Here is a 25,310-nt window from a genome sequence, read left to right on the forward strand (position 1 = left end):
GTGTTTCTCTTCAATATCTTACCGAGTTATTGGACAAGGGTTTGTCTTTCTCCTCGATAAAGGTTCATGCTGCAGCCATTTCTACTCACTATGACTGTGACCCTCCTTTATTTTCCCATCCTTTGTTTAAGCAGTTTCTCAGAGGGGCAAAGAACATAAGACCCCCACGTAGGACTCCTACTCCTGCTTGGGATCTCAATTTTGTGTTGGAAAAGCTTACTCTACAACCTTTTGAGCCTGCAGCTACTGCCGAGTTAATGTATTTATCATGGAAGACTGCTTTTTTGTTGGCCATTACCTCTGCAAGAAGGGTTTCTGAATTACAGGCCCTTATAGCAGTGGAACCTTTCCTGATTTTTCATAAGGATAGGGTATCTTTGCGTACTAATCCTTCCTTTATGCCTAAAGTGGTTTCTAGTGTGGCTTTGAACCAAACTATTCATTTGCCTACTTTTTATGCAAACCCCCAAAATAAAGGGGAGAAGATTTTGCATACTTTGGATATTCACAGGCAGTTACGTTATTATTTGAGCAGAACCAAGGGGTTCAGGCAGTCTCAGCAGTTGTTTGTTTCTTTTGCTTTGGGTTCTCAGGGAAAACCTGTTTCAAAACAAACTATTTCTAAATGGATTGGGTTTTGTATTTCTTTCTGTTATTCCCATCATGGTAAGGAGATTCCCGCTGGAATCAGACCTCATTCCACTAGAGCTACTGCCACTTCTACTGCCTTTCTAAGGGGGTAGCTACAAAGATATTTTGGAAGCAGCCACTTGGAGTTCAGTACATACTTTTTCCAAGCATTACCACCTTCCTCTTTATTCTAAGTCTAGGGCTGGATTTGCCACTGCAATATTACAGGGCATTTTAGCAGCCCCTAATGCTTTATGATTTTGCCATCCTCCCTTTACCTCTGCTTTGGGATTCTACCCATATGTAAGGACTGCAGCAATGTGAGATGAAGAACATAGTACAGTTTTGTACCTACCATAAATGTAGATGTTCAAGATCCACATTGCTGCAGTCCAATTTACCTCCTCCTTCCCTCTGTAGTTTGGCATGGTTATATGGTTTGGGTGATGGTTGTTGTTGGGCATGTTTTTGGGAGGTATCCTGTTTTTGGGCTGTGGCCTTTCTTTTTAGGGCCTTCTGACATCTGGGGCAAGAAAAGACTGAGGATATGACGTCGGTCATGCGCTTTTATACCCTGACGCTCTGATGTCAGATCTGAGCGCTCATGACCGACGTCAGCCTAATACTTTGGTATTCGGGCCGACCAAGGACAGCGGACTACCCCATATGTAAGGACTGCAGCAATGTGGATCTTCGAACATCTGCATTTATGGTAGGTACAAAACTGTACTTTCATAGTGTTTCACTGTTGCAGTCATCACTGTAGGGTTGTTCCTGCCAGCAGGCAGTCCTCGGTCAGCCAGAATCCACAGCTCTGAGTATTCACAAAGAGCCTAGCCCATGGAATAACAGATGTTCATAGTGTTTCACTGTTGCAGTCATCACTGTAGGGTTCTTCCTGCCGGCAGGCAGTCCTTGGTCAGTCAGAATCCCAAAGTCTGGGTCCGGCGTCGGCTGTTCAGTCATGCTCCCTGACGTCAGAGCGCTAGGAATACAAAGTTGCCAGCCGACTCCATGTTCTCCAGTCTTTCTTGCCGTGTGGTGAAAGCAGTTCGCAAGTGCCGGTCGGCTGACTCCTGATATTTTTTCATGCTTCAGTCCGAAGACTTCTTCTCAAAGCTAAAAGTACCCCGTTGAGGAAACTTTTTCTTGCTCCAGTCTGATGTCAGAAAAAGTTAATAATTGCATTTCTTGTGGGAAGCAAATACCTCTTAAGGATTTCCATTCTTACTGTATTCCTTGTTTAGGCCCTGACCACGATGTAGCTAGTTGTCGATTTTGTGCTAGATTTAACCAACATACGATTAAGTGGAGGTACGATTTTGCTTTTCACTACTTTGGCAGGCGATTTAATTATAAAAGTCTGACACGCTTCCGACTACCGGAGTTCACAAACGACGCAAGGATAAGGACAGGCCTCCGAGGTCTAAATCAGACTACGTTTTACAAGCAGAGCCAGCTACAGGTTCGGCCGTCAGTGAGGTGCTTTCGCAGCCCCTGTAGTCAGCCATTTCAGAACAGATTGCCGAAATGGACTCCCACGAAGAGCCAACTAGGCCTTTGAGTACTCCAGCTGCAGGACCTTCGGACAGTGCTCCCTCAGATGATTCCGGAGCCGCTGTGCAGGTACTGGCTTCCGAGGGGGTTTTCAGGCCTACACAGCTTCTGATAAAGGCAAAGCCAAAGACAAAGGCAAAGACTCCTAAATCTAAGACACCAGCCCAGGCCTCTTCTGATCCGGGACCCAAATCTCAGAAACAGCTACTTAAAATGGCAGAGGACTTACTAACCATGATTAGGGGTTCACATCCCCCTCCAGACAAAAGGCCAAGGCAAGAATTGGATTATGAATCTTCTGATCAGGCATCTATTTCTTCAGTGTCTTCCTCTGAACAGGAATATACTTTCCCTCCTTATGAGGATTCTGATGCTGATAAATCCATTCCATCAGCTTCTCCCCCTGAGGATTTTTCTTTTGGGGAAACTTTACATGACATGAGGGAACATTTTCACTGGGAAGGACAGGAGTACTCTGAATCTAAGAGAAGACTTGGGGATTTCCTTCTTCCCCAACATAGACCCCTGCCTATTCCCCCTATTTTTGATATTGTGGATGATGCCTTTTCTGAGGCTAATTTAACTCGTGACTCCTTTCCTCCAGCCCCTGCTAAGCCCGACAGATATTACAGGGTCCCTGACTCACACCAGTTCCTTTACAAAAATCCTACTGCTGATTCAGAAACCATTTCTCAGGGTCCTAAGGGGGTTAAGGCCGCCTCTGCTAAAAACCCTATTCCGACAGATAAGGATTCTAGAGCTTTGGAGAGATGGGGCAAAAAAGTGTACACTTCTACTACTTTATCTATTGGGGCTTTAAATTGTTAATTTCATATGCTAAAATATCAGCAATTTCTGCTGTCTTATGAAACAAAAGCTAGGTACCATTTCTGCATGTGTAGATAAGGAATTACACGATTTGATACATGCAACTGAACAAGTGGGGAAGCGTGGTTTACACTGTGGTTTTGATGCCTTGGAGGCTTCATGCAGGGTGGCTGCCTCTAGCACAGTCATTAGAAGGCATGCTTGGTTAAAGGAGCAAAACTTACCTGATCAAGTGAAAGCAAAGTTACTGGATGCTCCTGTTCAGCATAATGTTTTGTTTGGGTCTAAGGCTGAAGAGGTGATAAAGAAAATGGAGGATAAGGCAAAATCCAGGCAAACAGTTAAGGATTTCTTACAAGTTCAGCCCCCAAGATTTAGCAGAAATTGGCCAACTAAAAATTGGTCCTTTCCCAGCTCGGACAGGCCTCAGAGGGGTAGATATAGGCGCTCCAGAGGGAGGACCCAAGCACAGACCTTTTACAGATCTAGACAGTGGAGTTCTTCCACCCCCAGGGGTGGAGAGGACAGACCTCAATCTTATAGAACACAGGCTCAATGACTCCCCCTGCATGGCTCCAGGAACTTCTCTCCTGGAAGCCCCTCTAGGAGGAAAACTCTCTTTTTCAACAAAATTAGACTTGCATAACCCAAGACAAGTGGGTTCTGGATGTAGTTTCAAGAGGTTACAAATTCCACTTTCATACCTTGCCAAGACCAAACAGATGGCCAGACCTACCAAAACACCAATGGGCAGAAGCATTAAACCAGGTGGGATCCCTCATGGCTATAAGGGCCATAGAACTAGCTCCACAATCAGAGACAGGGCAAGGCTTTTACTCAAGGCTCTTCCTAGTTCCCAGAAAGCAAAATTCATGGAGACCCATCCTGGATCTCTGTCTTAAACGCCTTCCTGGAGATACCAAAGTTCAAGATGCTTACTCTGCGGCAGCTCCTGCCAGTGTTGAGCAAAAATGCATGGATGGTGACATTGGATTTAAAGGAGGCTTATCTACACATCCCTATCAGACAGGAGTGCAGAAAATACCTTAGGTTCAAGGCCGTCTCGAAACATTACCAATTCTCTGCGCTGCCCTTTGGTTTGTCTACTGAGCCCAGGGTCTTTACCAAGTGCCTGGCACCAGTAGTGGCTTATTGCAGACTCCAGGAAATTCAAATTTACCCTTATCTGGATGACTGCCTTATTCAAGCAGACAGCAAGGATGTCTTACTCCAGCACCTGGAATTTGTTCAAAATCTACTCAAGTTCCTGGGATTCACTGTGAACATAGTCAAATTTGACACCCACACAACAGATAACTTTTCTGGGTGCTCTTCTAAACACAACAACCCAGATGGCATTCCTGACATCCGAAAAACAACTGCAGCTGGCTTCAACTTTCAAAACCTTGGCGTCAATAACTCTGCTAACTGCAAGGAAATTCCTGCAGGCTTTGGGTTACATGGCCTCCTGCATCCTTCTCGTACCAAATGCAAGACTACATATGAGAAATACAATGATACCTAAAAAGTGTATGGTCCCAACATTGCCACAGTCTAGACACACAGATTGCTGTCTTGCCTTGCCTACAAAAGGAATTCCATTGTTGGACCATGGCATGTCTTCACAACAAAGGGAAAGCCTTCAGTCTGCCTCCAGCCAGCCAAGTGTTAATCACGGACTCCTCGGATTACGCATGGGGAGCACACTTGCAGGGAAAAGGTATGCAAGGTTTTTGGACAGAGGATCAGAAGCACCTACATATCAATTTAACAGATGTTAGCTGTACAGAATGCCCTCTTGGCTTTCAGGGATCTTCTACAACCAGGACAACTACTGATACGGACAGACAACACCACAGTTATATGATACATAAACAAGCAAGGGGGTTCACACTCCTACCCCCTTTGCAGACTAGCCGTGACTCTATGGAACACAGCTCTAGCTTGCAAGGTGGATCTACAAGCTCAGTTCCTTTCAGGAAAACAAAATATTCTGGCAGATAGCCTGAGCAGGAATCTGTCAGACCCACACGAGTGGATGCTAGACACCCAAATATTCAAGATTACAGAAGCCAGGGGCTGCCCGGACATAGATCTATTTGCATCCCCCTTCAACCACCAGTTATAGATTTTTTTGCACAAGGACATTTCACAAGCTAGCATGGAAAGTGGATGCACTATCATTCAGTTGGCGAAACCTCTCGGGGTATGCCTTTCCGTCACTACCTCTTCCACGGGTGTTACTAAAGATCAAGCAGGACAAGCCCAAGACGATGATTTTACTGGCCCCAAATTTGCCTCGTCAATTTTGGTACTCAACACTGATGAATCTATCCCAGGAGCCTCCTTGGATTTTACCTCAGATTCCAAATCTTTTGTCCCAACACCAGAGCCAGGTTCTGCACTCTCATGTCAAAACTCGCAGCCTGGCGAATTCCGGGTCTATGATTAATCCTTTCCTTCCCAAACAGGTCATGGATGTCATCTTAGAAGCCAGACGGCCTAGCACTAGAAAATCGTATGCAGGTAAATGGAAGAGATTTTGCACCTGGATGCATGCTCAGGATTCGGATCCCCTCATCCCTAATATCCCACTGATTTGTCTTTACCTGACAGACATGCTACATAAGGGTTTATCCTTCTCCAGAAAAATACATGCCTCTGCTATCTCTGCACATTACAGTACAGATCCTCCAGTCTTTTCTCATCCACTTCTGACACAATATCTCAGAGGAGCAAAGAATTTAAGGCCCCCTAGGACACCACCTATGCCTGCCTGGGACCTCAACTATGTTCTGGAAAAACTCACTCTGCCTCCTTTTGAGCCTGCTGCCACATCTGATATTAAATATTTATCATGGAAGACAGCTATCCTACTGGCTTTGACTTCAGCCAGGAGAGTCTCTGAGATGTCCTTCAAGGATGCATCTGCAGTCATAACATATGGGTTGTCCTGCCTCAGGCAGCCTTTCGGTCGGCCGGATTCCAAAGTCTGGGTCTGGCCTCGGCTGATGTCACACTTTCCCCGACTTCACAACTTCTGGGGTATAAAGGCATCAGCCGACGCCATTTTCCTCAGTCTTTCTTGCCGCGCAGTGCCTGAAGCAGAAGCTGTTCGCAAGTGCCGGTCGGTCAGATCCAGAGATTTCCGCTACCGAAGACTTCGAAAAATTTAAGTACCCCGTTGGGGACTCTTTCTTGCCTCAGCCGATGTCAGACAAAGTAAATAATTGTTTAACTTGTGGGAAACAAATACCTCATAAGGATTTCCATTCTTACTGCCTTCCTTGCTTAGGCCCAGACCACGACGTATCAGCTTGTTTAGCCTGTGCCTCCTTCAACCGATGGACTCTTAGACGTCTGTCGTAGTTTGCAGAGGAATTTTTTGGTACCGCTTTTGCTTATAAAATGCCGTCGGAGACTCCGACTTCGCATATGGCCAAAAAACGCAAGGAAAAGGACCGACACTCGCGGCCCGCGGTTTCGGCTGAAACCACAGCTAGGCCTACCGCGAGTGTCTCTGTTTCGGCTGAAACACCTCTGTTATTGCTACTACCGAAACCATACCTCCAGCCACCGAGGCCAGAGGGGCCCCGGCCGAGTCGGTCTCAGAATTCCCTACTGAAGCTAGTGCTCAAGAATTGTCCGACACCATACCTTTGGACATTTCTACTCCTGCACGTGGGGCAGCTAGGCCTCCAGCTTCTATGTCTATCAAGGCCTTCTCCAGGGCAAAAGCTGCCAAGCTTTCAGAAACTTTGCCTGCCAAATCTACTTTCCCAGAGGCCTTCCTCCAGTTCTCAGATCCTCAGTCTTGCTGAGGACCTCATTTCCTTAATTAGGGGTTCTCAACCTCACCCAGACAGGGCCTCCCAACCTCCTCCAGATAAAAGGCCCAGGACAGATCCCTCTGAACCTCTTTCCTCAGATTACTCCTCGGATGGATCTGATTTGTCAGACCATCGGGATGGGGCCTACTCTCCTTATGAGGATTCAGATGCAGAAGATTCTATTCCTTCCGCCTCCCCACCAGAAGAATTTTCCTTTGGGGAGACTTTACACTCCATGATGGAGCACTTTCAATGGCAGGGTCAGGATTTCTCTGATTCTAGAAAAAGATTAAGGACCTTTTTACATTTGCCCCAGCATAGGCCCTTAGCCATACCTCCTGTTCTGACCGTAATTGATGATGTGTGCAATGTCAGTGCTGCACCTGATTCTCTTCCCCCGGCCCCTGCCAAACCTGACAGATATTACAGGGTCCCAGATTCTCATTTCCACCTGTATAAAGCCCATGCTGCAGACCCAGAAACTATTTCTCGGGGCCCTAAAGGGGTTGTAGCTGCTACTGCCAAGAATCCCCTTCCCTCTGAGAGTCTAGAGCACTAGAGAGGTGGGGGGAAAAAAGGTATATACATCTGCTACTCTTTCTGCCAGGGCATTAAACTGTCAATTCCATATGATACAGTACTAAGAATTTTTGTTAGATGAGCTGAATAAGAAGCTTTCTTCTCCTGAACCCTTAGACCGTAAATCCCTTCGGGATTTGGTACACAACTCTCAGCAGGTCAGTAATCATTTTTTTTTAAATGTGGCTATGATGCACTGGAGGCTTCATTTAGATCAGCTATGACTGGGGCAGTAATTCGTAGGCATGCCTGGCTGAAGGAGCAATCTTTGCCAGACCATTTCAAGGCTAAACTCCTCGATGCTCCAATGGAGAAACAAAGTTTATTTGGCTCCCCTGCACATGAGATTCTAAAGAAGGTGGAAGAAAAAGCAAAATCTGTGCAAACAGTAAAGGAATTCCTGCAGGTCCAACCTCCAAGGTTCAGCAGAAACTGGCCTACAAAGAATTGGTCCTTTCCAGACACCTCCAGAGCACAGAGGGGCAGGAACAGACGCCCTAGAGGCAGAGGTCAATCCAGAGGTGCCTACAGGGGCCGTCAATGGCAGCCTGCCAACCAGAGGGGTAGTGCCACAGCAACAACTGCAACCACTACCACAGGACAGACCCAATGACTTGACTCTGATTCCGCCTACCAGGGATCAACTGGAAGCTCCCTTGGGCGGAAAGCTGGCTCTATTCTCCAGAAACTGGCATTGCATTACAAAGGATACATGGACATTGCAAACAATAGACAAAGGATGCAGGTTTTACTTCCACACTTTGCCAAAAAGGGGCGGAATGCCAAACCTTCCACCAAACCAGAAGGCAGAGGCTTTAAGACAAATCATCAAACTTCTTCAAATGAAAGCTATAGAAAGAGTACCATCTACAGAACAAGGCCAAGGATTTTACTCCAGATTATTCCTGGTACCAAGAAAAGAAAACCAATGGAGGCCTATTCTCGACCTGTCAGCGCTCAACACTTACCTCATTGTGCCAAAATTCAAAATGCTGACCCTACAGCAACTTCTTCCCATGCTGGGCAAGAAGTCTTGGCTGGTGACTCTAGATCTCAAGGAGGCATACCTGCACGTCCCTATCCGACCAGATTGCAGAAGACACCTCAGATTTCTTGCAGGATCAGAGCATTATCAATTCTCAGCATTGCCCTTTGGCTTATCTACTGCGCCCAGAGTATTCACGAAATGCCCGGCATCAGTAATTGCACATTGCAGACTTCAGGGAATTCAAATTTATCCATACCTGGACGACTGCCTAATACAAGCGGACAACAAGAAAAAATTATTAAAGGACTTGGACTATGTCATATTCCTGCTACAGGCCTTGGGATACACAGTCAACATCCAAAAGTCAAGACTAGTGCCATCCCAAAGGATAACCTTTTTGGGTGCGGATCTGGACACAATCACTCAGATGGCCTTTCTCGAAGAAGAAAAACAAAAACAACTTCCAGATTATTTCATGATTTTAACGAGACAAACTCAGCTTACTGCAAGGAAAGTCCTGCAGGCCCTGGGTTACATGGCATCTTGCATAATCTTAATTCCTCATGCCAGACTGCATATGAGAAAATTGCAATGGTACCTAAGGAATGTATGGTCTCAACACAGTCACAGTCTAGAAACCATGATACCAATTATTCCATGCCTTCAACAGGAATTCCTATGGTGGGCACAGGCCTGCCAGTCCAACAGAGGGTTGCCTTTCAACAAACCAAACACAAGGCAGACCACCACGGACGCCTCAGACCAAGGATGGGGAGCACACATGGAGAACAAATGCATCCAAGGCCTATGGCCTCAAGGACAGCTAAGCATGCACATAAATCAAAAGGAAATGCTGGCAGTGAGGCATGCAATCGAGGCATTCAAACCATTCCTCCAGCAAGGACATCTGTTAATGAGGACAGAAAACACCACGGTCATGTGGTACATAAACAAACAAGGAGGCACACATTCCTACCCACTATGCCGGATGGCAATGAATCTGTGGAACCTATGCCTGAATCTCAATATCCAGCTACAGGCCAAATTCGTACCAGGAAAAGAAAATTCACTAGCAGACAGTTTAAGCAGAACTACCACGGATGCACACGAATGGATGCTGCATCCAGACATCTTCAAACTCATAACAAAGAAATGGGGAATGCCAGAGATAGATCTGTTCGCCTCCCCACTCAACCACCAACTGAAAAAATTCTGCTCAAGGACATACCACCCACAAGCCTGGAGGGTGGACTGACTCTCTTTCAGCTGGAATGCACTAACAGTATATGCCTTTCCACCTCTCCCATTGATGTACAAGGTTCTACTGAAGATCAGGGAGGAACAGCCAAAGGTGATACTAATAGCTCCGGACTGGCCAAGGCAACACTGGTATCCGCTACTCAGAAGCAAGTCTCAGGCGAACTCATGGCCTCTTCCCCTGTGGCCTCCTCTTCTAACGCAGAACAATTTCAAGACCCTGCATCCAAACTTGACAACATTGAAACTAACTGCCTGGAAAATTCCTTAAAACCAAACAGTTTTATCTCCGAGTGAAGGACATCATCCTGGAGGCTCGCAGACCTTCCACAAGGAAGACATACTCAGCTAAATGGAAAAGATTCCTCATTTGGAGCACATCAAAGGGCACAGATGTTTCAGTGGCGAACCTAGCACACATCCTAGAGTATTTAGCAGAATTGTTCCACAATGGCCTGTCTTACTCCTCCATTAAGATTCATGCTTCAGCAATTTCAGCAGAATACAATTTGGATCCACCTATCTTCTCTCACCCTCTGCTCAGACAATTTTTGAGAGGGATCAAAAATGTTAAACCTCCAAGGAGACCCCCTCTACCTGCATGGGATCTCAATTCCGTGCTGGAGAAATTGACACTACCTCCTTTTGAACCAGCAGCATCAGCAGACCTACAGTTTCTATCTTGGAAAACTGCTTTTCTTCTGGCAATCACTTCAGCAAGAAGAGTATCCGAGTTACAGGCATTAATGGCAGTGCAGCCTTTTCTTATTTTCCACCAGGATAGAGTGTCACTGAGAACCAATCCTACTTTCATGCCAAAGGTGGTATCCAGGGTATCCTTGAACCAAGCTATTCATTTGCCTACTTTCTTCCCTAACCCACAGAACAAAGGAGAGAAACTGTTGCACACCTTGGATATACACAGACAGCTACACTACTATCTGGACAGAACTAAAACCAACAGAAAAACTGACCAACTTTTTGTAGCATATGCAACTGGGGTGCAAGGAAGAGCAATTTCCAAACAGACAATTTCAAAATGGATAGGAAATTGCATTAGTTTTTGCTACTCCTTTCATGGAAAGACAGCTCCTGAAAATATCAGGCCTCATTCCACAAGGGCCACAGCCACCACTACAGCTTTCCTACGAGGGGTGGCTACCAAGGACATTTTAGAAGCTGCTACTTGGAGCTCCGTGCATACATTTGCCAAGCATTACAATCTACCTTTATACTCCAGATCCCGAGCAGGGTTTGCAACTGCAGTTCTGCAGGGGATTTTATCTGCACCATCCTTCTTAGTACCTCCTCCCCCAGTTTGGCTATGGTATTCTACCCATATGTTATGACTGCAGATGCATCCTTGAAGGACATAGTACAGTTTTGTACCTACCATAAATGTAGATGTCAGATAGGTATGCATCTGCAGTCAGGATTACCCACCCTCCTTTCCCTCTGTGGTTTTCCTAGGGTGCTTACCCCTCTTTCAGCTAACTGGGGGAATCTATTATGGTGTATTTGTTTGTTTGTATATATATGTATATAATTTGCTACTGTTTGGAACTTTCCAGCATTATCCAAATTTAGCCTTCCTAGAGGGCACCTGGCATGTGGGGCAAGAAACAGAGGAAAATGGCGTCGGCTGATGCCTTTATACCCCAGAAGTTGTGACGTCGGGGAAAGTGCGACATCAGCCGAGGCCAGACCCAGACTTTGGAATCCGGACGACCGAAGGGCTGCCTGAGGCAGGACAACCCATATGATGTCCTTCAAGGATGCATCTGCAGTCCTAACATATGGTTTGTCCTGCCTCAGTCAGCCCTTCGGTCGGCCGGATTCCAAAGTCTGGGTCTGGCCTCAGCTGATGTCGCACTTCACCCGACGTCATAGCTGCTGTGAATTGTGTATAAAGGCATCAGCCGACGCCATTTTCCCCAGTCTTTCTTGCAGTGCGGTGCCCGAAGCAGAAGCTGTTCGCAAGTGCCGGTCGGTCAGATCCAGAGATACTACCGAAGACTTCTAAAAAGCTAAGTACCCCGTTGGGGACTCTTTCTTGCCACAGCCGATGTCAGAAAAAGTAAATAACTGTTTAACTTGTGGGAAACAAATACCTCATAAGGATTTCCACTCTTACTGCCTTCCTTGCTTAGGCCCAAACCACAACGTAGCAGCTTGTCTAGCCTGTGCTTCCTTCAACCGACTGACACTTAGACGTCGGTCGGAGTTTGCAGAGGAGTTTTTTGGTCCCGCTTTTGCTTACAAAATGCCGTCGGAGACTCCGACTTCACAATTAGTTAAAAGCGTAAGGAAAAGGACCGACACTCGCAGTTTCGGCCGAAACCACGGTTAAGCCAACCGCGAGTGTCTCTGTTTCGGCTGAAACAGAGTCCACGGTTCTTCCTTCGGCCGAAAGCATGCCTCCTATAGCCGAGGCCTCTCACAGCATGGCTGAATCTGCTACTGAAATTTCCACTGCTGTTGCTGACTGCAGATGCATACCTATCGGACATCTACACTTATGGTAGGTACAAAACTGTACTTTTACAAGCACTCATGGCTGTGGAACCTTGTATTATTTTTCACCAAGATAGGGTGTCTTTAAGGACTAATCCTACTTTCATGCCTAAAGTGGTTTCCAAAGTGGCTTTAAATCAAACTATTCGCCTGCCAACTTTTTTCAATAATCCACAAAATAAGGGGGAAAGGATCTTGCATTACTTGGATGTACACAGACAACTTTGTTTTTACCTGGACAGAACCAAGGATATCAGGAAAACAGAGCAACTGTTTGATGTCCTTCAAGGATGCATCTGCAGTCCTAAGATATGGGTTGTCCTGCCTCAGGCAGCCCTTCGGTCGGCCGGATTCCAAAGTCTGGGTTTGGCCTCGGCTGATGTCGCACTTCACCCGACGTCATAGCTGCTGTGTATTGGGTATAAAGGCATCAGCCGACGCCATTTTCCTCAGTCTTTCTTGCCGCGTGGTGCCCGAAGCAGAAGCTGTTCGCAAGTGCCGGTCAGTCAGATCCAGAGATTTCTACTACCGAAGACTTCTAAAAAGCTAAGTACCCCGTTGGGGATTCTTTCTTGCCTCAGCCGATGTCAGAAAAAGTAAATAATTGTTTAACTTGTGGGAAACAAATACCTCATAAGGATTTCCACTCTTACTGCCTTCCTTGCTTAGGCCCAGACCACGACGTATCAGCTTGTCTAGCCTGTGCTTCCTTCAACCGACGGACACTTAGACGTTGGTCAGAGTTTGCAGAGGAGTTTTTTGGTCCCGCTTTTGATTACAAAATGCCGTCGGAGACTCCGACTTCACAATTAGCTAAAAAGCGTAAGGAAAAGGACCGACACTCACGGTCCGTGGTTTCGGCTGAAACCACGGTTAAGCCAACCGCGAGTGTCTCTGTTTCGGCTGAAACAGAGTCCTCGGTTCTTCCTTCGGCCGAAAGCATGCCTCCGATAGCAGAGGCCTCAGAGCATGGCTGAATCTGCTACTGAAATTTCCCCTGCTGTAGCAGGCACCCAGGACTTATCAGATACTATTCCTTTAGACATATCTACTCCTGCATGTGGAGCTGCTAGGCCCCCTGCATCTATGTCTATCAAGGCTTTTTCTAGGGCTAAAGCAGCTAAATCTTCTAAGGCCTTGCCTGCCAAAACCCCCTCGCACAGGCCTACCTCTAGTTCCCAAATGCTCAGCCTGGCTGAGGATCTCATTTCTTTAATCAGGGGATCCCAACCTCACCCAGACAGGGCCTCTCAACCCCCTCCAGAGAAGAGGCCTAGAACTGAGCCCCTGGATCCTGTTTCTGCAGACTATTCCTGGGATGATTCAGAAAACTCAGACCCTCCAGAAGGCCCATATTCTCCTTATGAGGATTCTGATGCAGAAGACTCCATTCCTTCTGCTTCTCCTCCTGAAGAATTTTCTTTTGGGGAAACCTTACATGCTATGAGAGAGCATTTTCAATGGCAGGGCCAGGATTTTTCAGATTCAAGGAAAAGGCTAAGGACCTTTTTACATTTACCACAGCATAGGCCTTTAGCCATTCCTCCAGTACTAACAGTTGTTGATGATCCATATAATGATGCCTGTACTGCCCCTGACTCTCTTCCTCCGGCCCCTGCCAAGCCCGACAGATATTACAGGGTCCCGGACACACACTTTCACTTGTATAAGGCTCCTATTGCAGACCCTGAAACCATTTCACAGGGCCCCAAAGCTGTAGCAGCTGCCTCTGCCAAAAACCCCCTCCCCTCTGAAAGAGAATCTAGAGCATTAGAGAGATGGGGTAAAAACGTTTATACTTCTGCTACTCTTTCGGCCAGGGCCTTAAACTGTCAATTCCACATGATTCAGTATCAGGAATTTTTGTTAGACCAGCTAAATAAAAACTGTCCTCTCCTGAACCTATAGACCGTAAGTCCCTTCAGAATTTGGTACATAACATTCAGCAGGTCAGTAATCATTCCTTAAAATGTGGCTACGATGCACTGGAGGCTTCCTTTAGATCAGCTATGACTGGAACAGTGATTAGAAGGCACGCCTAGTTAAAAGAGCAATCCTTACCAGACCATGTTAAGTCAAAGCTCCTAGATGCTCCTATGGAGAAACAAAGTTTGTTTGGCTCCCCTGCACAGCAAGTGCTAAAGAAGGTGGAAGAAAAAGCAAAATCTGTCCAAACAGTCAAAGATTTCTTACAGGTCCAACCTCCGAGGTTTAGTAGAAATTGGCCTTCGAAGAATTTGTCCTTTCCGGACACCTCCAGAGCACAGAGAGGCAGAAATCGGCGCCCAAGAGGCAGAGGTCAATCCAGAGGTGCCTACAGGGGACGTCAGTGGCAGACTAACAACCAGAGAAGTACTGCCACAGATTCAGCTACGACCACTTCCACAGGACAGACACAATGACTTGGCTCTGATACTGCCTACCAGGGAACAACTGGAAGCACCCTTGGGCGGAAAGCTAGCCTTATTTTCCATAAACTGGCATTACATTACAGGAGACAAATGGATTTTACAGACAATAGACAAAGGCTACAGGTTTCACTTCCACACACTACCAAAAAAGAGAGGAATGCCAAACCTACCACCAAACCAAAAAACAAACTCTCTAGGACAAATCAACCACCTACTAAGGATGAGAGCTATAGAAAAGGTACCGCCTATGGAACAAGGGCAAGGATTTTACTCCAGACTTTTCCTGGTACCAAGGAAAGAAAATCAATGGAGGCCTATTCTCGACCTGTCCACTCTGAACACATATCTCATTGTTCCAAAATTCAAAATGCTAACCCTACTACAGCAACTTCTTCCCATGCTGGGCAAGGAGTCTTGGCTGGTGACTCTAGATCTCAAGGAGGCATACCTGCACGTCCCTATACGACCAGATTGCAGAAGATACCTCAGATTTCTTGCAGGATCAGAGCATTATCAATTCTCAGCATTGCCCTTTGGCTTATCTACTGCGCCCAGAGTATTCACGAAATGCCTGGCATCAGTAATTGCTCATTGCAGGCTTCAGGGAATTCAGATTTATCCATACCTGGACGACTGCCTAATACAAGTGGACAACAAGACCAAATTAACAAAAGATTTGGAAAAGGTTTATACAACTGCTGCAAGCCCTGGGATACACAGTCAACATGAAAAAGTCAAGGCTGGTACCATCCCAAAGGATAACATTCTTGGGTGCAGAGCTGGACACATCAAATCAGATGGCATTTCTCACAGCAGAAAAACAAAAGCAACTACCACTCTATTTCATGGCATTAACAACACAGATCCAGCTTACAGCAAGGAAAGTCCTGCAAGCCTTGGGTTACATGGCATCCTGCATAATATTGATTCCGCATGCCAGGCTGCATATGAGAAAGTTGCAATGGTACCTAAGGAATGTATGGTCTCAACACAAGCACAGTCTAGAAGCCCAGATTCCAATAATTCCATGCCTGAAACAAGAATTCCTGTGGTGGGCTCAGGCCTGTCAAACAGAGGACTGCCTTTCCACAAACCTCATCCAAGCCAGACTATCACCACGGACGCCTCAGACCTAGGCTGGGGAGCACACATGGTGGACAAGTGCATACAAGGCCTATGGACACAAGACCAGCTGAATCTACACATAAATCAAAAGGAGATGCTGGCAGTGAAACAGGCAATCCAGACATTCAGACCTTTTCTTCAACAGGGTCACTTGCTGATAAGGACGGACAACACCACAGTCATGTGGTATATCAACAAACAGGGAGGTACACTCTCATATCCTCTATGCCGGATGGCAATGGACCTGTGGAATGTGGCCCTGAACTTCAACATTCAACTCCAGGCCAAATTTGTGCCAGGAAAAGAAAATTCACTAGCAGACACCTTAAGCAGAACTACCACGGATGCCCACGAATGGATGCTGCATCCAGACATCTTCAAAACCATTGCAAAGAAATGGGGACTACCAGAAATAGACCTGTTCGCATCCCCACACAACCACCAATTGAGGAAATTCTGCACAAGGACATACCACCCACTTGCTTGGAAGTTGGACTCCCTATCCTTCAGTTGGGAAAACCTGACAGCATATGCATTCCCACCTCTTCCTTTGATGCACAAAGTGCTACTGAAGATCAAAAAAGATCACCCAAGGATAATCCTGATAGCTCCAGACTGGCTGAGGCAGCATTGGTACCCGCTACTGAGGAGTATGTCGCGGACACACGCATGGCCTCTACCTCTATGTCCTTTACTTCTAACACAGAACAACTACAAGATCCTACATCCAAACTTGAAAACACTACAGCTAGCTGCTTGGAATATTACATAAAACAAAATAACCCAGATTTATCTCAGAGGGTTAAGGACATTATCCTGGACCCTCCACAAGGAAGACTTATTCAGCCAAATGGAAAAGATACCTCATTTGGAGTGCAGCAAAAGGAGAAAATGTATCATTAGCAAACATAGCTAACATCCTGGAATACTTAGCAGAACTTTTCCACAATGGCCTGTCTTACTCCTCCATTAAGATTCATGCATCAGCAATTTCAGCAGAATACAACATGGATCCTCCAGTCTTCTCTCATCCTCTACACAGGCAGTTTGAGAGGAATTAAAAATGTAAAGCCTCCAAGGAAGCCACCTTTGCCTACATGGGACCTTAACTTTGTGCTGGAAAAGTTAACACTTCCCCCTTTTGAACCAGCAGCAACAGCTGAATTACAGTTCTTATTTATTTATTTTATTTATTTTACATTTGTTAACCGGGCTAGTCTAGCTGGATACATGTCCATTTTCAGTAGAGGCCCGAGGAGAAAAGCTCCAATCAAACAATCAAACAGACAAAAAATTTATACATGTTAGAAAATACACAGAAATAGTGATACAAAATATTGATTAAAGTACATGCTGTATTTTAAGCATGGAATTAGTTTCCTTTGGGGTGTACATAGACAAGATAAGGGTAAATAATTTCAATTGTGATTTGAAGTGAGAGGTTATAGAGTTCTAAAATGAAGAACGTGCTAGGAGGAAGTAAGGCTAGTAGGGTATGAGCTATGATGTTAGTCCGGTGGGCGGCAAGGACATATCCATTGGGATATGAGATATTCTTTTAGGTTGTTTTTGAATTGGGTGCGTGAAGTTGAGTCTTAGGTAGTTTGGCAATGAGTTCCATGGTTTCCCAATGGAGTTAGCGTAGAGGGCATCCCCACCTGAGTTCTTAGCTTTAGTGGTAAGGATAAGAGAACTGTTGGATGATCTAAGACTATTTAGATTAGAGTAAGGGGCCAGAATGCTGGATAGTGATGGAGTTTTATCAGGGTGGTTGACTATTTTGTAGGCCTCAGTGAGTTGATTAAGTTTGAGGAGATTAGGTAGTTCAAGCCATACAAGGGTCCTCAAGTTAAGATAATGGTGGGTTCGATAAGGAGAGCCTGTTACAAATCTAGCAATATGGTTGTAAGCACGAGAGAGCAAGTTAAGTTCACGTTTATGGAGGAAAGAGAAGACTGGGGATGCGTAGAGGAGGGGAGAGAAGATGGGTGCGGGCTATGGTTAATTTGGTAGAGGGAGTTGAGAAGTTTTTGATTCTGTACATAGATCCTAATTTTTTATTAACGGACTTTATTGTTTGAGTAATGTGCAGGTCAAATTTGAGCTTGTGATCAATGGTTACTCCAAGTAGTTTGGTATTGGTGACAGGGGTTATATAAGTCCCATTATTAGATTTAACATGGAAGGTTATTTTGTTAGTGTTTGGAGATTTTTTTTCCTGGGAAGAGGAAGCATTGGGAAAGAATAATAGTAGCTTTGTTTTAGTTGGATTGAGTAGGAGTTTCAAGTCGTTGAACCATTTTACAATTTGAGAAAAACATTGTTGAGTAATAGTTTGAGATTCAAGATGGAGACGTCAGAGCAGATTAGGGTGGAGTCGTCGGCATATTGTATGCAGGTGGATTTAGGGATGACTGATTTGAGGTTGTTTATGTAGATGGAAAACAGAAGTGGACCGAGTATGGAGCCCTGAGGTACACCTATGGAAATTGGGAGTAGTCTTGATTTACAGTTTTGCCACAGGACGGCTTGTTGCCTACCCGAGAGATAGGTCTTAAACCAGCTTAGTGCTGGTATTTCTAGATGCAAGGCTTCAAGGGTGTTAAGAAGCTGATGATTGACCATATCAAAAGCTTTTGATAGGTCCAAAAGAGGGCAGAAGATATAAGTTTGTTGTTGGTTGTTATTGATTGAGTCAACAAAGGAAAGGAGGGGATCGTTGTACTGTGGTGGGGACGAAAGCCATGTTGGGAGTTGGACAGGAGATGATTAACAGTTAGGTAGTGAAGAAGTTGCTTATGGATGCATCTCTCCATGATTTTCGCTATTGGGGATAAGATAGCTATCGGTCTATAATTTGAGATTTCCATGGAGGAACCTCCTTTGTGAAGTGGAATGATATATGAGATCTTCCAGATAGTAGGGATACGTCTCAGCTATAGTTTTATTGATAAGGATGGATATTGGGTAGTCTATTACATCAGATGCAATTTGCAAGAATTCTGCAGGAGGTGGTCAGCTGCTAGGGTGGTTGGCATAAGTTTTTTAGTAGGGCAATGTCTGAAGAAGATACTACCTTTAGTTTGAACGGGGTTGGGGTGAGAGCGTGCTGTAGAACAGCAGATTGTGAAGTGGAAGTTAGTTGACTGGCTAGATTTAGGACAGTCTCAGTGAAGGAGTTGAAGGAATTGGCTACTTCTTCCTGTCCTTTCTCTACAAGATTGTCGGGGGTTGGGGTGGAGGTTTTCCCTGGGTGCAGAAGGTTGTTAAAGCCTGCCCAGAATTTTTTTGGGTTGTTCTGGTGTGTGTGCTGGAGGTGATAGAAGTATTGTTTTTTGTCCTGGGTAACCGCTGCTTTGGTGGTGTTTCTTAGTTGTTGAAATTTAATACGGTCTTGGGAGGTTTTTGTGGCCCTCCACTTGTCCCAGGCATGGTTACGTAGTTTAATTTTGTTTTTGGTTTCCTTTGTTAGCCAAGGTGCTATACGAGGTTTGGATCTAATTTGTCTCTGCGGGGCGTGTGCATCAAGTATCTTGAGAAATGTATCATTGAAGTGTGAGACACTCTCATTAATTGGAAGGGTTTTTAATATGGACCAGTTGCAAGATTTCAGGTCTGCAAGAAATCGTTGTGGGACAAATTTCTTTTTGTTTCTGATTAATCTATAAAGGGGGGGTTGGTAGATGGGCATTTGTGTTTATTGATATAAGTAATTAGGTGGTCACTGAGGTCACTGGGAAGGGTACCTGTCGTATAGTTATTTGAGTCTTTATTAGTAAGGATCCAGTCAATGATGCTTTCTTTTTGATGAGAGTTGCCTATTCTAGTTGGGATAGGATGTTTTGGGAAAAACCATGTAGATTGATAGGTTTTGGAGTTGAGTGGGTGGAACAGAGAGACCAATCTATATTCCTCCAAGTACCATGGTTTCTTGTGGGTAGCTGGTAGATAGCCAACAAGGTTTGCTCCAGGTTTTCTATGTTGTTTCCTGGTGGGATATAAGTTCGACAAGGTTGATCGTTTTAGCGTTTAAGCAGATCTGTAGGGCTAAAATTTCTAGGTTAGAGATTGTAGGAGGTTGAATTGGGTTCTTAAGGATATTCAGGGTGTTTTTATACATAACAGCTATACCTCCTCCTTTTTTTTTTTGAACGATCAGCCCTAAAAATGTTATACCCAGGTGGAAGGATCTCTTCATTCTTAGTGGATGGCTTTAGCCATGTTTCGGTTAGACACATAATTTCAGGGGAATGAGTTGCTATAATGGCGTGTAGGTTATGAACTTTGTTATTAATGCTTCTTAGGTTCAGATGAAATATTAGTAGAGAGTCAGAAGAATTTCGGGTAAAATTATTAGAGAGTCAAGCGTGGTGGTGGGACCAGGGTTAGGATGAATATAACGCCAATGTTCATACGATTTTTTATGTAGACTAGTAATCTCTGTAGTTTAAATAGAATTTTGAGGTTGGCTTTGTTATGTGGAGATTTGGGGTAATGGAGTGTAATGTTGACTAATTTGGGGGATTCAAATTTGTCCTGGTATAGAGAAGGTAGTATAGAGAAGGCTTGGTCATTACATTGGGAGTTAGTGTTACGCTTAGGAAAGGGATACCTAAGAGAGTTTGATTTTCATATGCTGATAGGAAATAAGTAGTGGTGAGAAGTAAGGTTATTAGGGGAGTTGTATTGAGAGCATATTTGGCCATGTTGGGGATTGAGAAAGGGTAGTGGGAGAGGGATAGGACTTAGATTAGATTGTTTCAATGGGTATGGGCGGAGAGGTGGGAGGAGTCGTGATGGGTGACAGGGAGCTTTGTATTTGCTAAGAAGGAGAGTGGGAGGACTTTTTGTTCCTATAAGAGTAGAGGTACTGGGGCGGGTGGGATAAGGGGCAGGGAGGAGGCGGGCCAGCGGCAGGCGGAGCGGGCATACACCACTAGGAGAATCCCAGGGTCATAGAGGACACAGCAAAGCTGGGTGAAACTCACAGCGGAGTTCAAATACTGCTCTATTTATGTTAAGGTAGGAACCAGATAAATAGCCACCTTTATTTTAGTGCTCTTGAATTTTATACACTTTAGCCTAAATGCGGCTTGAGTTTGAGGCACTTGTGCAGCTAATGCACGCTTGTCCTTTTATGTTTAACAGTTAGGAAATAGTAGCGTTTACCCTGTTATTTTAACTTTTATCAGAGTTTGCTTTCATCAATAGAGGGTTCTGCTTGCGGTAGCGTTGCAGTTGTAAGTTGTCGAGAGCGGGTTTTATGGGTCTTCGGGAGGGGTTGCCTGTAACACAACGGAGAAAGACAGCAAGAGTAAACCAACTTTGCTCTGATTTCCAATGCGCAGCAAGTAAAACATTCAAGGTAATCAATAATATCATACAATTGCAGGCCTAGTCGCTAAATGATATAGATCTAAAGGCCAGTTGTGCGTCAGCAACACAAGTAACAGCTAGGTCAGTACATTTATAGTTCGCGATGGCAAGCAACACACAACAGAGCAGTTCTTTCCACTACAAATGCAGACTAATCCACTATAAATCAATTTACAGTTTGAGATGGCAAGCAACACACTACAGAGCAGTTCTTTCCACTACAAATGCAGAGTAGTCCACTATAAATTAAGATAGGATGGTTTCTGTGAAAAAACGGATGCCAGATACAGTTCAGTAACACGTGCAACTTCCCCTGATTATATTACACAGTTTACGTTAACAAGCAGTCCCGCCATAGAGTAGAGAAAAATATTGCAACTGAGCAGGAATCGCATCGTAATTTTGTTCACGAGCCCTCTAGAAACACTCACTTATAACACAGTTAAAGGTTGAATTGAAGTCAGAATAAATGTTACCTATGTGCCGCTGGATGCGACTGGGTGGGTGAGCCGTCAGGACTTCAGGTTAGTTTAAGGATAGCGTGGTGCCATCAGTATTACTTATTAACTTTCTGACGTCAACACCACCACACCACTAGGAGAATCCCAGGGTCATAGAGGACACAGCAAAAGCTGGGTGAAACTCCGTACAGCGGAGTTCAAATACTGCTCTATTTATGTTAAGGTAGGAACCAGATAAAAAGCCACCTTTATTTTAGTGCTCTTGAATTTTATACACTTTAGCGCCTAGTACGCTTGAGTTTGAGGCACTTATGCAGCTAGTACGCTTGTCCTTTTTATGTTTAACAGTTAGGAAATAGTAGTTTACCTGTTATTTTAACTTTTATCAGAGTTTGCTTTCATCAATAGAGGGTTCTGCTTGCGATGGCGTTGCAGTTGTAAGTTGTCGTAGAGCGGGTTTTATGGGTCTTGCGGGAGGGGGGTTGCCCTGTTATTTTAACTTTTATCAGAGTTTGCTTTCATCAATAGAGGGTTCTGCTTGCGGTAAACGTTGCAGTTGTAAGTTGTCGTAGAGCGGGTTTTATGGGTCTTGCGGGAGGGGGGTTGCCTAACACTCTGAGTTTTATTCTTCTCCAACCGTTACGACGAAGAGTCTGGACTGGTGAAGCCTTCCCTCTGGTATTAAGCGAGGTCCACTTATCTTGGAAAACTGCTTTCCTGCTTGCAATCACTTCAGCAAGAAGGGTTTCTGAATTACAGGCATTAATGGCAGTACAGCCCTTCCTTATCTTTCATCAGGATAGAGTGTCCTTGAGAACTAACCCTACTTTTATGCCAAAAGTGGTCTCCAGAGTATCATTGAACTAAGCAATTCACCTACCAACATTCTTCCCCAACCCACAGAACAGGGGGGAAAGACTACTACATACCTTGGATGTGCACAGGCAATTACGCTACTATCTGGACAGAACTAAGACCAACAGAAAAATTGACCAGCTTCTGGTACCATATGCAACAGGAATGGAAGGAAAAGCAATTTCAAAACAGACAATCTCAAAATGGATAGGGAATTGCATTAGATTTTGTTATTCTTTTCATGGAAAGACAACTCCAGAAAACATCAGACCTCACTCCACAAGGGCTACAGCCACTACTACAGCTTTCCTACGAGGAGTGGCTACCAAAGACATTTTAGAAGCTGCTACTTGGAGCTCCGTGCATACATTTGCCAAGCATTATAATCTTCCTTTATACTCCAGATCCGCAGGTTTTGCAACTGCTGTTTTGCAAGGGATCTTAACTACACCATCATTATCTTAGTGCCTCCTCCCCCAGTTTGGCTATGGTATTCTACCCATATGTTAGGACTGCAGAGGCATCCTTGAAGGACATAGTACAGTTTTGTACCTAACATAAATGTAGATGTCCGAGAGGTATGCATCTGCAGTCAGGATTACCCGCCCTCCTTCCCCTTTGTGGTACTCCTAGGTTATTTGCCCATCTTGTAGTTAGCTGGGGGAATCTATTATGGTGTATTTGTTTGTATATACATGCTTATATTGTTTGCTCTCTACTGTTTGGAATCATTTGCATTTATCCAAATTTAGCCTTCCTAGAAGGCACCTGGCATCTGGGGCAAGAAACACTGAGGAAAATGGCGTCGGCTGATGCCTTTATACCCAATACACAGCAGCTATGACGTCGGGTGAAGTGCGACATCAGCCGAGGCCAGACCCAGACTTTGGAATCCGGCCGACCGAAGGGCTGCCTGAGGCAGGACAACCCATATGTTAGGACTGCAGATGCATACCTCTCGGACATCTACATTTATGGTAGGTACAAAACTGTACTTTTCTTATGCAACAAATTCCCAAGGCAAAGCTATTTCAAAACAGACCATTTCTAAATTGATTGCTCATGGAATCAGATTTTGTTACTCTCCTCATGGAAAGCAAATCCCTGGAAAAATTAGGACTCTCTCTACCAGAGCTGCTGCTACTTCAGCTGCCTTTATCAGAGGAGTACCTACCAAGGATATTTTGGAAGCTGCAACTTGGAATTCAGTGCATACTTTCGCTAAGCACTATAATCTCCCTCTTTGCTCTAAGTCTAGGGCAGGCTTTGCTTCTGCAGTCTTGCAGGGCCTTCTAGCCGCCCCTTCTACTCTATAACCACCACCCTTTACCTCAGCTTTGGGATTCAACCCTACAGTGATGACTGCAACAGTGAAACATGATGAACATAGTACAGTTGTGTACACTTACCATAAATGTAGATGTTAGAGTGTCTTCACTGTTGGTCTGGGTTACCCTCCCTCCTGCCCCCTCTAGTGTGGTTTCCTACTTCACCGTTTTTCTGAGGTGTATTTATTACAGGGTATGAGGTTTGTTGTATGATACATTTTTGTTTTACTATTAGCCTTCACTTTTGGGCACCTGACATCTGGGGCAAGAAAAACTGGAGAACATGGCGTCGGCTGGCAGCTTTGTACTCTTGGCGCTTTGACGTTGGGGAGCATGACTGAACAGCCGACACCGGACCCAAACTTTGGGATTCTAGCCGACCGAGGACTGCCTGCCGGCAGGAAGAACCCTACAGTGAGGACTGCAACAGTGAAGACATTCGAGCATCTACATTTATGGTAAGTGTACACAACTGTACTTTTGCAGACTTTTGGAATTCTCATGTGTTTAACAGCCTACTTGTCTTTGAATAGTCTTTTCCCAGAAGTCGGGTTTCTTAAACATGGATAGTCTCCTTCCTCATCAGTCCAGGGTTCCAGATAAATGTTCAAAACCTGTCCCCTCTGTTGTGCAGGAATGGGTTTCTATGGTTTGAGAACCCCAACATTTTTCTGTGGTATTGCACATTCCAGTTTTAGGCCTTATCAAGATAGAACTGCAAGCGTGGAGACTGCACATAATTCAGAATTCAGGTTTTCCTTTTTTTTTCCGTGTATCCCAACACAATCTGTGCCAACAACTGCTTCTGATTTACTTGGAAGAGTTTTCGAAGAGAGTCAAAAGGTATGGCCTATGGGGCATGTTATACAGGCCAAAGCGCATCAGTATCAAAGGGATACATGCTGTAATTTGCCCATCAGTGGGATCCTTGCAAGTGATTAGACAACACCACAGTGATGTGGCAGTTCGACTCGCAGAGGGACACCAGATCTTTCCCTCCTTGCTGGTTGGCTGCCATAGCTTAGAAGGTAGCTTTTCAGCATTTCTTGGTTCTCCAAGCATCTTGTCTCACCAGAGCAATATAAAAGACTAGGTGAGCAAGGCCAAGGTTGACCTCCCCAATTGGTAATTACACCGGAGGGTCATCTTGGGGATTGATCAGATGTTCATTGTGTTTCACTGTTGCAGTCATTACACTTGGGTTATCCTGCTGGCAGGCGACCCGCAGTCGGCCCGAGTTCCAAAGTCTTGGTCCGGCGTTGGTTGCTGTCGCCTCTTCCCTGACGTCAGTGCGCCAGGGTTATAAAAGCTGCAACCAATGCCATTTTCTTCAGTCTTTCTTGCCACGTGGTGCCTGAAGCAAAAGCAGTTTGCAAGTGCTGGTCGGCCGACTCCTGAGATTTTCAAAATTGAGTTTCAGAACCGAAGTCTTCAATAAAGCTAAGTACCCCATTGGGGAAACTTTTTCTTGCTCCAGACCGATGTCAGTAAAAGTTAATAATTGTATTTCTTGTGGGAAGCAAATACCTCATAAGGACTTTCACTGTTACTGTATTCCTTGCCTAGGCCCT

At 45.0% G+C, this 25,310-nt stretch overlaps 1 protein-coding gene across 1 annotated transcript in view; it reads left to right on the forward strand.

The window, feature by feature from the left end:
* The window catches only part of RCC2 (regulator of chromosome condensation 2), a 1,536,688-nt gene that overhangs the window by 457,046 nt on the left and 1,054,332 nt on the right, over nt 1-25,310 (forward strand). The window contains exon 7 of the mRNA XM_044061821.1: nt 17,824-17,836. Within this exon, the coding sequence (XP_043917756.1) occupies nt 17,824-17,836 (13 nt within the window). The remainder of the gene's footprint in view (nt 1-17,823; nt 17,837-25,310) is intronic.

This window comes from Protopterus annectens, chromosome 2.part0 (assembly GCF_019279795.1).
Source record: "Protopterus annectens isolate FY-2018-M chromosome 2.part0, PAN1.0, whole genome shotgun sequence".
Classification (NCBI taxonomy): domain Eukaryota; kingdom Metazoa; phylum Chordata; order Ceratodontiformes; family Protopteridae; genus Protopterus; species Protopterus annectens.